Source organism: Xiphophorus couchianus, chromosome 8, assembly GCF_001444195.1.
Source record: "Xiphophorus couchianus chromosome 8, X_couchianus-1.0, whole genome shotgun sequence".
In the NCBI taxonomy this organism is placed as follows: domain Eukaryota; kingdom Metazoa; phylum Chordata; class Actinopteri; order Cyprinodontiformes; family Poeciliidae; genus Xiphophorus; species Xiphophorus couchianus.
The window spans coordinates 19,791,588-19,804,187 of NC_040235.1; the positions used below are offsets into that span (position 1 = coordinate 19,791,588).

A 12,600-nucleotide genomic window follows, 5' to 3' on the forward strand; every position below is an offset into this window, starting at 1 on the left:
ATATTTAAAACATTTGAACAAAACTGCGACTCAAACACCTTAATGCAACCCTACTTGAGGCGCTATTGGCTGGCGTTTGCAAAGCAGTCAATCCTGAAGCACTGTGTATTTTCCCTGGTACTGATTGGAGGTAACCCCAAGAACAGAAATATGAGAAGGATTCTAGATGTTAGCTTCTGCGCTAATGCTAAGATTAGCACTTTGAACTGCCTTGTTGCTGAAAATGTGCTATATAAACATATTACCTTACCTTACCTAAGATGGTATTCAGTGTTCATATTATGTTTGTCGTGTGAACTTTTAAAATATGAAGTTAGAGGTGCATTTAAGGGGAATCTCAAATATTATGGTTGGAGTCCCTAAACCATGTGAAAACCCAGAGTTCACTGTAAATATAAAAACAAAGTGTTTTCAAACATTTTTTTTCCCTTTTCTACTGCTCCATTCATCCACCTGTCCATCCATCCTCTAATTAATTTACATATTTAAAGCTTGACCAATGCATAAACATCTCACTTCAAGGCACATATATGCCTTGAAGTGTTTTATACATTGAGTAGAATGTGACTACAGACTCTGCAACAGCTGCTTGACCCTACATCTAGGAATATGAGCAAAACCATCAAAGCAATTTACCTGTAAGATGCTAAAATACTCCCACAAGAACCTAATGATATACTTTATTCATTTGTAGTGGCTATAAAATGTGTGCAGCTCGGGTTTATGAATCAGCAAGAGATCTAAACAAAATTGAAATTGTGCTTGAGGTGAATACAAAACATTTTAATCTTTTATAAAACATACATTTACAAAATTCACAGCACGAAATAAAAATGGCACATTCTGATTTTCCCTGACCAAAGAAAGCAGAACCTTTACTTTTTCATAGTATAATCAAATCTATAAATGAAAACATCATCCGTTCCTGAGATATAAAATGCACCTGAATGGTTTTGGTAGCTTAATATATAAGGTAGATCCTTCTGCTTTTGGCCCTTCCAGAAATGATTTCAGAGTCAGTACTTTGGGTAGAGCACCCTGGCAATCTGTCCGTCCGCTCTGTTCGTATCCAGCCACTTCCCACAAAGGAAAATTGTGGTGACGCCATTGGCTGTGTTGGTGATTTCCACCCTGTCGAGCAACCAGCCAGGGCAGAGTCCTGAGTTGTCGTGCTCCACTCGAACTCTCTGCAGATCGCCCATGTCCAGCATTTCCACCACAAAGCGATCAGTCTGCCCCCGTTCAAAGAGGTTACGTAGCCTCTGCCGCAGTTGCCGACTGCCTGAATCTCCGTTGGAGCCATAGATTGTGATGAAAACATTGGCATCTGTTCCCGCTCCCTTCTCGTCGCCTGTGATTATGATGATCTCATACTTGACGGGCACCAGGCTTCGAGCTTTGCTTGCGAAGCTCTCAACGGTCTTTGTGCACTCAAAGGTCAGGAATTCATCCCTCTTCGGAGACAGAGGGATAAGGGCATTGCAGCGGAAGATGTACCTAGGGAGGGAAAGAAGAAAACGGGAAGTTTTCAGCTTGCATACAAACAAACCTATAAGTGCTAGTAGAAATCAAATGACTCCTGAAGGAGTTGTAACAGTTCTCTTACTTGTTTCCAAGCTCCTTTTCAGTCACAACTACCTCCTCGACATGCCAGTAAGCCTCTCCTTTCACTTTCTTCCCATCTTTGGGCGTGTGGCCCAGGCAGATGGCAGCAATATCACCCACATTCTTTGAGGAAAACTCAAATCTGTCAACATTTCCCCTGAAAAGAAAAGAAAATGTAAGAAATTGATTGAAATCTCATAATTTATGTTAATGATAAAGTTTTGACATTGTACTATAATGTTATTGTAGTAAACAGTTCAAGTCATTTTTGCAGGTGGGATTAACCTAAGTGCAAGCAGCATAACGGAAACAGCTCTACCAGGAAAAATGTCCAAACTAGATGGGGAAATACTTACCTCAAAAACCTCTTCTTCTTTGAAGAGTTCTCCATTACAAGTTCTTTTGATCTGCACTTCTTCCCCTCCAGTACTATCCAGGCATTCTCCTTGGTTTCGTCTGTGTCTCCAGTTGTGACGCAGATTTCATACTCTTTCAGAGACAAAGTCCAGAACAGAGTCACGGTACAATCTTTCCGACATCTTCTAGCAGAAACTTCATTATTTAGCTTTAAGAAACAACACCCTTCATCCTTATTTAATCCTTGGATAAAAATGTGTAACACAATCAGACTCTGGATCAGAGTTCAGCTTACCCTTCAGGTTTTCTATAGGATTTAGGTTTTGGCACTGAGGGAATTATTGTATTATTTCTATGTTGATGCACATTATGTTTTCAAACATTACCCTACTGATAGACTTGATGATGACTCATTTTCAGATCAGAGTATCACATTTTGTAATAAAAATTATCCTGGTACTTCAAGTACTTGACAGGGGGAAGTGCTTTTCTATGTTCCTCTATGGTATGTTTCTATGTTAATCACATTAGACCCATTTACAGTGGCTGTTGCTATAAACTCAAACTTAGTTGGGCAAAGCACACAGTTGAAGTGTTTATCGAACTGTTTAAATTTGTGATGGCAGAACAGAAAAGTAAACTTTTTTAGATGTGTATCCTAAGCAAGAGATGCAAAAAGTAAGTTTTTACTCATCTTTACCAGGGGTGTCATAAAGCATAAAGGGTGTATAATAGCTTACTTGTTTTCTCGTTGAGGTCTAAATAATCATTGTTTGCACAGGCCAACTCTCTCATTGTCTGTCCATCATCGTCTTTCTTGGAAAGCCAGCGGTCACAAGGAAAACGGAAGGTTTTGTCCAGGAACTCATCCTTCACATCAATGTGCTCCAAGTGCCAACCTGGAGCAATACCTGCAAAATTAGTGAAAAAGAATAAGGGAGTGACAGCAGTTCGTCTGATTAACAGAAAATTAATTGACCTGTTCTGAGGTAAACATTGAACTAAGTATTTCTTTTTCTTAAATTAGAATAAAAATAAAAAATTAAAATTTATTTTCTCCCCTTTTCCTTCAATTCCTTTTTAAAAAAAAACCCACATCAAATATACAATTTTACTGATTTATAAACCTTTGTTGATCTGGGATTTTTATCCTAAAAAGGTACTTTTGGACAATAGTTTCACTCTTTTAAAGGAGGAACTAAAAAGAAATAATACAATTAAATAAACTGTGGAATTACATATGATATACACCATAATTGTAATAATCAATGACATTTAATAAATTATGTACATTTTAGCTATTTATTAAATTGTGGTCCTTCACTCCACTAAGTTGTAACCTGTTCATAAAGTAAGGCCTCATAAAAAACAGCTTTTAGTGCTTCACAAAAAAGAAACATGAATTAGAAACAACAGAAATCACTCAAACGAAACATGATCAAAGTCAGAACAATCAGATGGTCACTAAATACCAGGCAGTCTGATTTCAGCTAAATCACTGTCATCATTCCTAATTTAATCTTCCCGTTATGCAAAGGGACTGTTTAGCCAAGCAGCTGACCTGTGTTGTCGTGCCAAACTCTGACTTTGGAGAGGTCTCCCAGGCTGAGGATATCGGGGAAGCGAAACATGTCCACCTGCTTACGCTCAAACTTGTTGGACTTTGTGGACTCCTTCAGCGCCAGCCTCCCAGTGTCACCGTTCTCTCCGAAAACGATGACCCACACGTTGGCGTCGGTGCCCGCCCCTGTGCGGACAGAAAAGAAAGATGTATTTAGGAATTAAAACAGACTAAACTAGCTTTTTCCAAAATCCCACAATTATAAGAACTGCTATAAGACTGCAGAGTGGAGTGATTTTGTTACAAGTTTCATGGCATTTAAGCTTTGTTGCTTGTTTTCAACAGATTTTCTCTCTTTTTCTGCAACATGCTGAGAATGCCATAATATTGAGTAATGCAAAAACTGTAGAGAATTTAAAAAATAGGATTTAGGTAAAGTACTTTAAATTTGTTTTGGATTTTTTCTAATTCGCGAATTGTTATAATTTTACCTACATATTAGAATAAAAAGTTGTCTCTCTTAAGTGCACACTTTAAATAAAACAACAACATTAAATTAAAAATGCATTGACTGTGCTTGAAAGCCAAGTTAATGACAGGAAACCAACCAGTCTAAACCAACATTTCTCATGACAGAATAAATCCAGGAGTTTCTTGATGGTTTTAAAAAGCTTAGAGTGACTGACATTCTTTAAAATATTATTATTCATGTATTATTTTGACCGGGTGTTGATTAAAGACTATTCACAATAAATTCAAGCAATATATGCGGAATTTTAATGAAAGTTGTTTGTTATGTATTAATTCCACCCTGAAAAAGAATCACATTAAGAACTAAAATGAACTTGAAATTTACCTTAGTGAGGAATGTATAAAGACTTTCCCACTTATATGTTATTATTCTATATGTGTGTCTAAAATTTAACAAGAAAGCTTGTATTTTCACAGTCCAGCTTGGTTTTAAATACATGGACATGATCAAAGTTGATTATAAGAACTTGTTTTAAATAAGTTAGGATTTTGTTTTCATAGTTTATGTGCAAATGGTACATCTCAGGTCCCACAGGCAACCAGAAAACATTTTCTGCATGCATGCTCCATTTCACCTCTTGTCATGTCATTTGCATGCATGTGGCCGTGTCTCCATCACACTGGCAGCTTTCTCTTTCCAGAGCCTCAGCATTTGGTGCAGGGCTGCATCCTAGTTTCTAGTAACTGCCAGAGGCGAAGAGCGGTCTTTTGAAGTCGGCTCAGACCTCTCGCTACGCTATCACATTGATCAGCAGCGCAACTGTGAAAATACTGCAGCCAGAAAACATGGCGCAGAAGTGTGAACGACTACTAAACAGGATTTATTTCATCACCATGTGGCAATCAAATGAATAATATCCCTTTTCCTGCAGGAAAACGTCTGGACGAGGACAAGCAGCATGAACACCTAACTTAACCCCGACTTCTGATTGGAACTAAAGGGGACAGAATGAGATGTATTTAACGATTTGTTAGCAGTGATCACATTTACAATCAGAATATGTTATGCTTGCGGATGAAAGGGGGCTCAAAATCCACCGCTGACAGATGGATCCCTTTGAAAGTGGTGTGAAAACAAATTGACACACTTGACAGATGAAACGTCCATGTTAACCACAGAGTCCCTTGGGATCTTTCAGGCAGAGCTGGGGGATGCTGCTGATGAAAGAGTTTGTCTGAGCCGCTCTCCTGAGTTTGAACACCCCGGGACTTCACCTGGCACTGACCCTGAGATGAAAGGCTGGCTGGATGGATGACAGCATGCCTGATAGGTAGACCTGAAATGGCCTCATGCGCTGTCTGCCTCTGAATCAAATCAGTTCTTTTTCTCCCCCTCTCATGCGTGCTCGAAATATTAAAATAAAGAATGCTCCAAACAGATTCGTCTATGGTTTGATTAAAATGGTAAGACCTTCAGATCAGTGGCTTACAACTTGCAGCTTAGTGGTTTTAAAGATGAAGTTTGTTAAATTAACAGCAAAATATTCTAAATTATTTGTTCATAGTTCAATACTTTTCCAACAAAGATTATGTTCGATTGAAGTCATCACAATTAGAAAAGCCCAATTTAAAGGGGCCAGTATCATATCACAAATGGCCAATAGTCATAAAACATAAAAATCACAAAAGTATCAAAAGTTAATCACAATCAGCCTTTTTGAGCAAATAAGTACATTTATTAATTTTTCTGACATCCTACTTAAAATGAAAGTATTAGCATAGGTCTTACTTGGAACTGAACACGACCGCTTACAGCTGTAAACAGGAAACACTTTCCTTGTCAATATAATTTGTTGAATGGATGTGGACAGGACACTTTTGCCAATTAAGCAGGAACAATGGTTGAAACTTGTGACATCAAAGAATTAAGGAATGGAAAACACTTTGTGCCTCTGAGTTACAACACAATTAGAATCCTGGACTTAAAAGGAGGATGAAGCCTGAGGGTTGAGAATCGGACCAAGTTCAAGTCACAATGACAACAATTAGATATAACACCTCAAGAAAAAAACATTGAGGTGTGTTGCGTCTGTGCATTAAGATTACAAGTTAAGTCTTGCTTTATTTTGGTTTATACTTTTTGCCTGCCGTTAGTCAATCGAAAACATCTTCAAAACACATTATTAAATTTAATTAATAACTCCTTTCTCCCACTTGGATGTTTATTTGGTATAATTAGCTGCAGTAGCAACTGTTTTTCCTCAGTGTTTGACCCAAATCAAAAATGGTTTGTATTTCAGTGTTTACATTTACCTCTCATTAGTTGGAAGCAAATTACTTAAAGTTTTAGGACAAAGCACTATGTTGTAAGAAAGCTTTGTTAAAGAGTACGAGTTGCACCACAATTGGTGTCCTCAAAATAAAGTTTGGTTGTTGCATAAAGTAGTGCAGTAAAACAATTACAACAAAAAACGAGACCTTCAGCTGCTTTTATTCACTCTTACCAGAATGTACACAGTGACACTCAAATTGGTTAAATTGATAATGCTGGTCAGACTTGGAGTGGAATTGACATCTTTCTTAATTGGCTGAAATTTTTAGCAATTGTAAGTAAAAAAAAATGTCTTACACCTTCAACTGCCACTGTCGTAAATTATTGGCAGACTTTGCTCAACACCGACTGAGTAGGATGCCGGGTTGTTAGGTCTGGGGTGTCAAGAGAAGTGGAGTTTTGATGACTACACCGAGCCCTCTGTGAAAACTGAGGATGAAGAATCTGCATCTTCACATCCCAGACGAACTTCTTCTCTTTCTAGGGGATGAGGACGGCGAACTGCAGGAGGGTGATGGACTCCCAGCATGTGAAAGGTCTGACCTCGTGGAGGGGGTGTCAAGAAAATCCGAGCTCATCCCACTTCCCCATGCTGGAGATTTTAGTTTAACAGTAATAATAAATAAAGTTATCTTTAAAATGAATCACTCAAGTGACATCAAGGCCCAGCAGTAGACTTAAGTGTCAATAAAGTTAGTTTAACAGTAATAATAAATAAAGTTATCTTTAAAATGAATCACTCAAGTGATATCAAGGCCCAACAGTAGACTTAAGTGTCAATAAAATAAATCTAGTTGTGTGTGTTGTTTTTGTCTCATGCAAACTTTGCTTTAATTCTACTTTTTTCTATCTAATCATAAGAAATCATAGTCAGTCAGAGAGATTCATGAAACAAGAAAAGCAGGTTTCCTGGAAAAAGAGGAAGTTTCCAGCCTGCAGATTTATAAAAATAGCTGAGACTATTTTAAAGCATGAAAGTTTTAAAAAATTAAATCTAAACATTTTGAGTAATTTGATAAGATTCAAAGTAAAATACTTATATGAATATTGGTTTACTTGTAATAATACACTTATATTTGTGGGAACTACAAGAAAAACAAGTAACTGTAACTTTAGTAGTAAATAATTAGAATCATGTATTATTCTTGGTTTCTTTTCAGAAAAACATCTGTAATAACTCACATTAAGATCATAATAAGAGTAACTAATAAGTTATGGTTATAAAATCATAAATGAATGATAGATCAGAGAAGCTAAAGAAAATAAATGTGATATAAATGTGATTTTGACATTGAACTTGAAATGGTGTAAAAGGTTATAAAACTGCAATTAAACATCACTGATATGTTGGAGGTAGATGGTAGGTGAAAGGTGACAGGAAGGGAAAAAGGGGAACTAACAGGAGAGCAGAGATGATCAGCACCTTATTTGGACATAGGAGGTTGAGCAACCCTGAGACATTGGCACAGACATCATGACATGATGTCTCTTAAAACAGTGACGGATATGAGATCATCTGTCTAAGCAGACAGCAGGCGCACCAGGGGGGTGGATGAACCCTATATAAGGTGGGTGCAAAAGAGGAACCGTTCGTTGGATCCTCCGGGCAGCTTCGAGCCAAGATCGAGATGGACAAAGAACTCTGCAGCTGAAGAAGAGCCGGGGCCACGGAGCCGGAGACTGTCCTGCACATGGAGACCAACCCGTCAGCCCCACAACCTGTGGCTTCGAATCGCACTTCTCTCATCGGCTGGGTTCTGACCCCAAAGACAAAGATGAAGACAAAGACAAGGAAGAAGAACTGGTGCCTTTTTTCCTGCCAGCACCAAGTCCTGTGTGACCTCACCATCCATGCGGAGAAGAAGTTCATCGGACCTACAGAGATCCCTGCCTTCGTCGATCAACTTCCTCCTCCTGCTGCCACACCTTCTTCGTCGTCGTGCCAGGTCTGGGGTTCGAGGCGCCAAACTCCGTCCGTCTCGCTCTAAGGTTCCTTTTTTAGTTCTCAGTGTCAGCAGTAGGGAAAGATAGACTAGATGATTGATTTTACTTATTTGATTATTTCTGCTACTGAATTAAGCTGTACTGACCCTTGCAAAAATGCCTTACTAATAAAATATTTAGCATAAAGAAAATCTAAAGATGTTGTGGACATTCAGTTAATGAGTCACATTAAAGTTCTTTGATGGTTGTAAAATAGCTGTGATGTTTGATTCTGGAGAGGAAGAGGTGGAAAATGTTTTTAGGTTGCTGGTAGCCCATATTTAAAACATCATCCTTGGGACTCGACCGAGTCACTAAAACCTACCTGGTTCAATAACAAATGCAAGTTGCAAAATAGAGAACGAGCGACCGTTAACAGGTGTGCTCTGTGAAACTAGTTGGCTGTAGGCTGCTCAGTCTGGCTAATTCACAGGGGGAAGAAGGATGGGACACCTGGATGTAGGCCGTCAGATAACCAGGCGAATCGTTTCTCGAAACCAGCTTAAACAGAGTTTACTTCAGTTCTGGACAGGGTAAATCCCAGCAGATTTAGGAAACTCAACGGACCCGTTAGACGGAGAGCTGGTAGCACATCTCCCCTCTCAGAAGAGGAAGTACGAGAGTGAGAGAGTAGAGACAGAAAGGAGGGGGGGGGGGGTGTTGCGCAACAACAGGGGCTAATTCTCTCGGAGAAAATTTCATTCACCACATAAATGTTCACTGTCTGAATTCACATTTGAGATGAAGACCTACTGATGCCTGACTTCACTGTTCATGCATAATATCATCACTATTTGGCAACGTTTGGCTAATTCCTTGTGCTTGCTTTTAATGACATTCAAATTTTCTACAATTTCCTTACATTGGTATTAAAAGAATAAATATATTATATTCAAAGTTTCCTTTAAAAAATGTCATGTAATTACAGAAGCTTTCAGGGAAAACTGCCACTCTTCCTGCTTTTCTTAATCTCTGATTGTGGAGTTTACCTGAAACATCGCTCGTCTTGACCTGGATGATGTAGGTGGTGAGCTCCACCATCACCTCATCGTCCACCACAGCAGGCATCTCACAGATCATGGTCCTCTTGGGCCCGCGGGTCCTGGACAGCCACTCCTCGTAGGTAAACACATACACCTCCTCTGTGCTCAGGTCACGCATGATCACCTGGATTCACAACACCTGGGTTTTAAAATAATCCTGATGCAAAGCAGGAGAGATGCCATCAAAAGTAAATGATGTCAGAGGACGTGACACTGGATTTTGTGATGGCACTAGAAAAAAACAACAAATAAAGATTAATTACCAACACCTGGTTATTGGTAATGCATCAGTGTTTAATCAGGGATAAGCTATTCCTAGAGTGCTCCATGCATGGATGATGAAATGTATCGCTGCAATGTCCTCTAAATATTTTATTGTTAGTGAAAGGCTTTGCCCACATAACCTCTGTCTTATTAGCTCAGCTGTATGCATGTTTATTTGGGCTGATGACTATTCTGGATGTTCGCCCTGTCAGCCGTCGAGTTCATTTCAATACGCGCTCCCACCTATCCGTAAAGGCAGAACATCTGCTTGTGATGCTGAACACACCAGGCTCTGTGAGCGGGGCGAGTCAAGGAGATGCTCACAGTCACACAGTTCCTGGCGCAGATCGACAGGGCATGGGATTTCTCCTGGCTGCCCTGCTGCCCCGCAAGCACCACGACTTTAGCAGAGACAGTGTTAGCAGGGAGAGACGTTCCAACCTTTTAAAGCTGAAACTTCCTGTAGATGGTAGAAGTGACCTCTGATGGTGTTTTTGCCGGGTCGTGTAGCGAGAAACCATTGTTTTGTTTCTACTCGTGTGCTAATGCACGGAACCTGTTAACGTGTATGTGTGCGTATCCAGATGCAGGGCTTTGCACCGTGAGCTGACCTTGTCGAGAAACCAGTCGGGTCTGCTGCCGGAGCCGTCAATACGGAGCCTCATTTTCTTGAGTGGGGCTATGTCATCGATCTCCATGTTGAAAGTGTCTTCCTGACCACGCTCAAACCTGTCCCCCGCAATAAACAACTCATAGTTTATAATCCTGATTGTTATTTCATATTTCAAATTAGAAGATGGGAGTGAAGATATGAAAAGAATATATATATATATATATATACTGTATATATATATGCTACCTGTCCTCGTTTTTCCGCAGCAGAATCTCTTCTGTGCTGCCGTTGGCACCAAACACAGACATGAAGATCTTGGTGTCGGTTCCTGCATTCTGCACATCTCCGGTTACTACCGTCAACTCATAGATAACCTGAAAAGGTCATGAAGTTTCATAAATCAGATAAGAAAACAACCCACTACAATTTGATAGTCAATTTGAATCAGGATATTTTGTTTTTCACATTTAGAGAACTAAGAAATCATCTGTGGCATGGAAATCAGAGGATTTTCATATTGATTGACCCTGATCAGTGGTTTGGAATTTCAAAATAAGATCTTTGAACATACAATAAGAACTACCAGGTTGTACTAACAACACTCTTGAGATAGATATCTTCAGTATTAGTAAAATTGATAATAGAACTCAAATGTGGCTCGACGATGTAAAAGATAGTGTTCATGAGAGTGCAAGGCTTTCAACAGATAACAGGAAGGTCAAATGTATTACAGCAAAATTCTCTGTTTTTCCGTTCAGAGTTCATCTTCTGTCTGCTGTAGAACATGCTAGATTTTGCAATATTGGCAGCCTTTTGGAAATCTTGTCTTTAAGACACATTCTCACGGGAAGCTAACTCAGATTCTTGGTAATAATGCATTGTCATGCTGTGTACTCTAACTGCGCTAATCACAAATAAAAACAATTTAAAATGGCAACCCTGTAATCATGGAGTCCTTACAAAACACTATGATTATAAAAGCTGCTTTTACATCTTATAATCTAGCTCTAAAAGAGAAACTAAGTGACTACTGTTTCATAGAGATGCTTTGAGCATTTTAACTATTAAAGAGAAACATAATTGGAATGTTTTTCTGTCTAACGGGAATGCAAATAAACAGAGGCAAGATGTTAAGACTAACAGTAATAATGTCAGCTGAAGAGATGATCTGTCAAAAGAAATTCTTACACCCAGTGAGCCCGATGACTTTAGTAGTCATAAATATGTCATTTAACTGTAAAGTATTGCCCTGTAGCAAAAATCTATAACTTGTCTTATTGCTCTTATAGGATCCATAAATCAATTATATTAACATATGTAAGACAGATAAAGGCATTAAGGGTGATAAAAGATCAGAACAGTGCTTTAGATACAATAACACCTGTACAACCTGAAAATGTATTGAATTATTACATTATATAATGTACACACACTACTGTACAAATGCATTTATGTAAAGTCATAATTAGAGGCTACATGACAAAGCAGGATTTCCAAGGGATGTAATTATATGCTTGAGGAAGTCTGACTGTAATATCATGTAGTAAACCTTTACTACATGATAGCAGTAAATTTAGAACCCGCATTCTAAATTTTGTAGAATGGGGTTTTATTTTTAGGTGTTTTTTTAAGATGTCCCCATTAATTAAATAACTAGTTATTCTTAGCTATAAATAATGCTTAAAATAAAGAAATGTGTTAAGAATTTCACAGTTTTGATGTGTGAAAGTGCAACAAATTGTGTCATTTCTTTTGTCTGTTTACAAACCTTCTGGGAGATAGCAATGGCCTCTGCATCTAACACATTGAATACTCTGGCAGTCAAGCCATCCCCTCGATCTTTGGCCAGCCAGCACTTGCAAGCAAAGATATATTTGACCCCTTTGGTTGGCACAGCAACGGCCAGCTCATCAACTAGCCAGCAGCTCTCTGGAGTGGCCCCATCATGGCCGAGCTGCAGGGAGGGGAAAGAACAATCACTTCACACAAACAAGGCTGTATTTTTCCAGCACTTTGACTCATGTGTGGGTGTGCATGGGAGTGCCCATGCCTCAGTGAAACTCTAAAAGCTTCACCCCTTTACTCACCTCCACCTTTCTAATCTCCCCCACGTCTGAACCGTGGGCCTCGAAGCTCTCTAAGGAGCCAGCCAGAAAGCCCTTCCTCCCGTTAGGAAGATCAAGCCACAGCCTCTCCGTTTGGGAGTGATTGACCCCAACGATGATTACATATGCCCTGCTGGCGGTGCTGGCCTCCCGCTCCGGCCCAGTGCCGATGGAGACGTGGTATGGTATGACTGCAAGGTGGATATAATACCTTGAGGATGTGACTGACCTCAAAAAGAGATCACGATGAATGTGTGAATATTTCT

The 12,600-nt window shown here is 39.3% G+C and overlaps 1 protein-coding gene across 1 annotated transcript in view; it reads right to left on the bottom strand.

The window, feature by feature from the left end:
• Nucleotides 1-772: 772 nt before the first annotated feature.
• loxhd1a (lipoxygenase homology PLAT domains 1a) overlaps nt 773-12,600 on the bottom strand; it is a 36,357-nt gene continuing 24,529 nt past the window's right edge. The window contains exons 33-42 of the mRNA XM_028025148.1: nt 12,317-12,525; nt 11,998-12,183; nt 10,476-10,603; nt 10,228-10,345; nt 9,299-9,476; nt 3,524-3,709; nt 2,703-2,873; nt 1,962-2,094; nt 1,607-1,762; nt 773-1,497 (exon numbers count right to left, since the gene is read on the bottom strand). Coding sequence (XP_027880949.1) covers nt 1,017-1,497; nt 1,607-1,762; nt 1,962-2,094; nt 2,703-2,873; nt 3,524-3,709; nt 9,299-9,476; nt 10,228-10,345; nt 10,476-10,603; nt 11,998-12,183; nt 12,317-12,525 — 1,946 coding nt within the window. The 3' untranslated portion in view covers nt 773-1,016. The remainder of the gene's footprint in view (nt 1,498-1,606; nt 1,763-1,961; nt 2,095-2,702; nt 2,874-3,523; nt 3,710-9,298; nt 9,477-10,227; nt 10,346-10,475; nt 10,604-11,997; nt 12,184-12,316; nt 12,526-12,600) is intronic.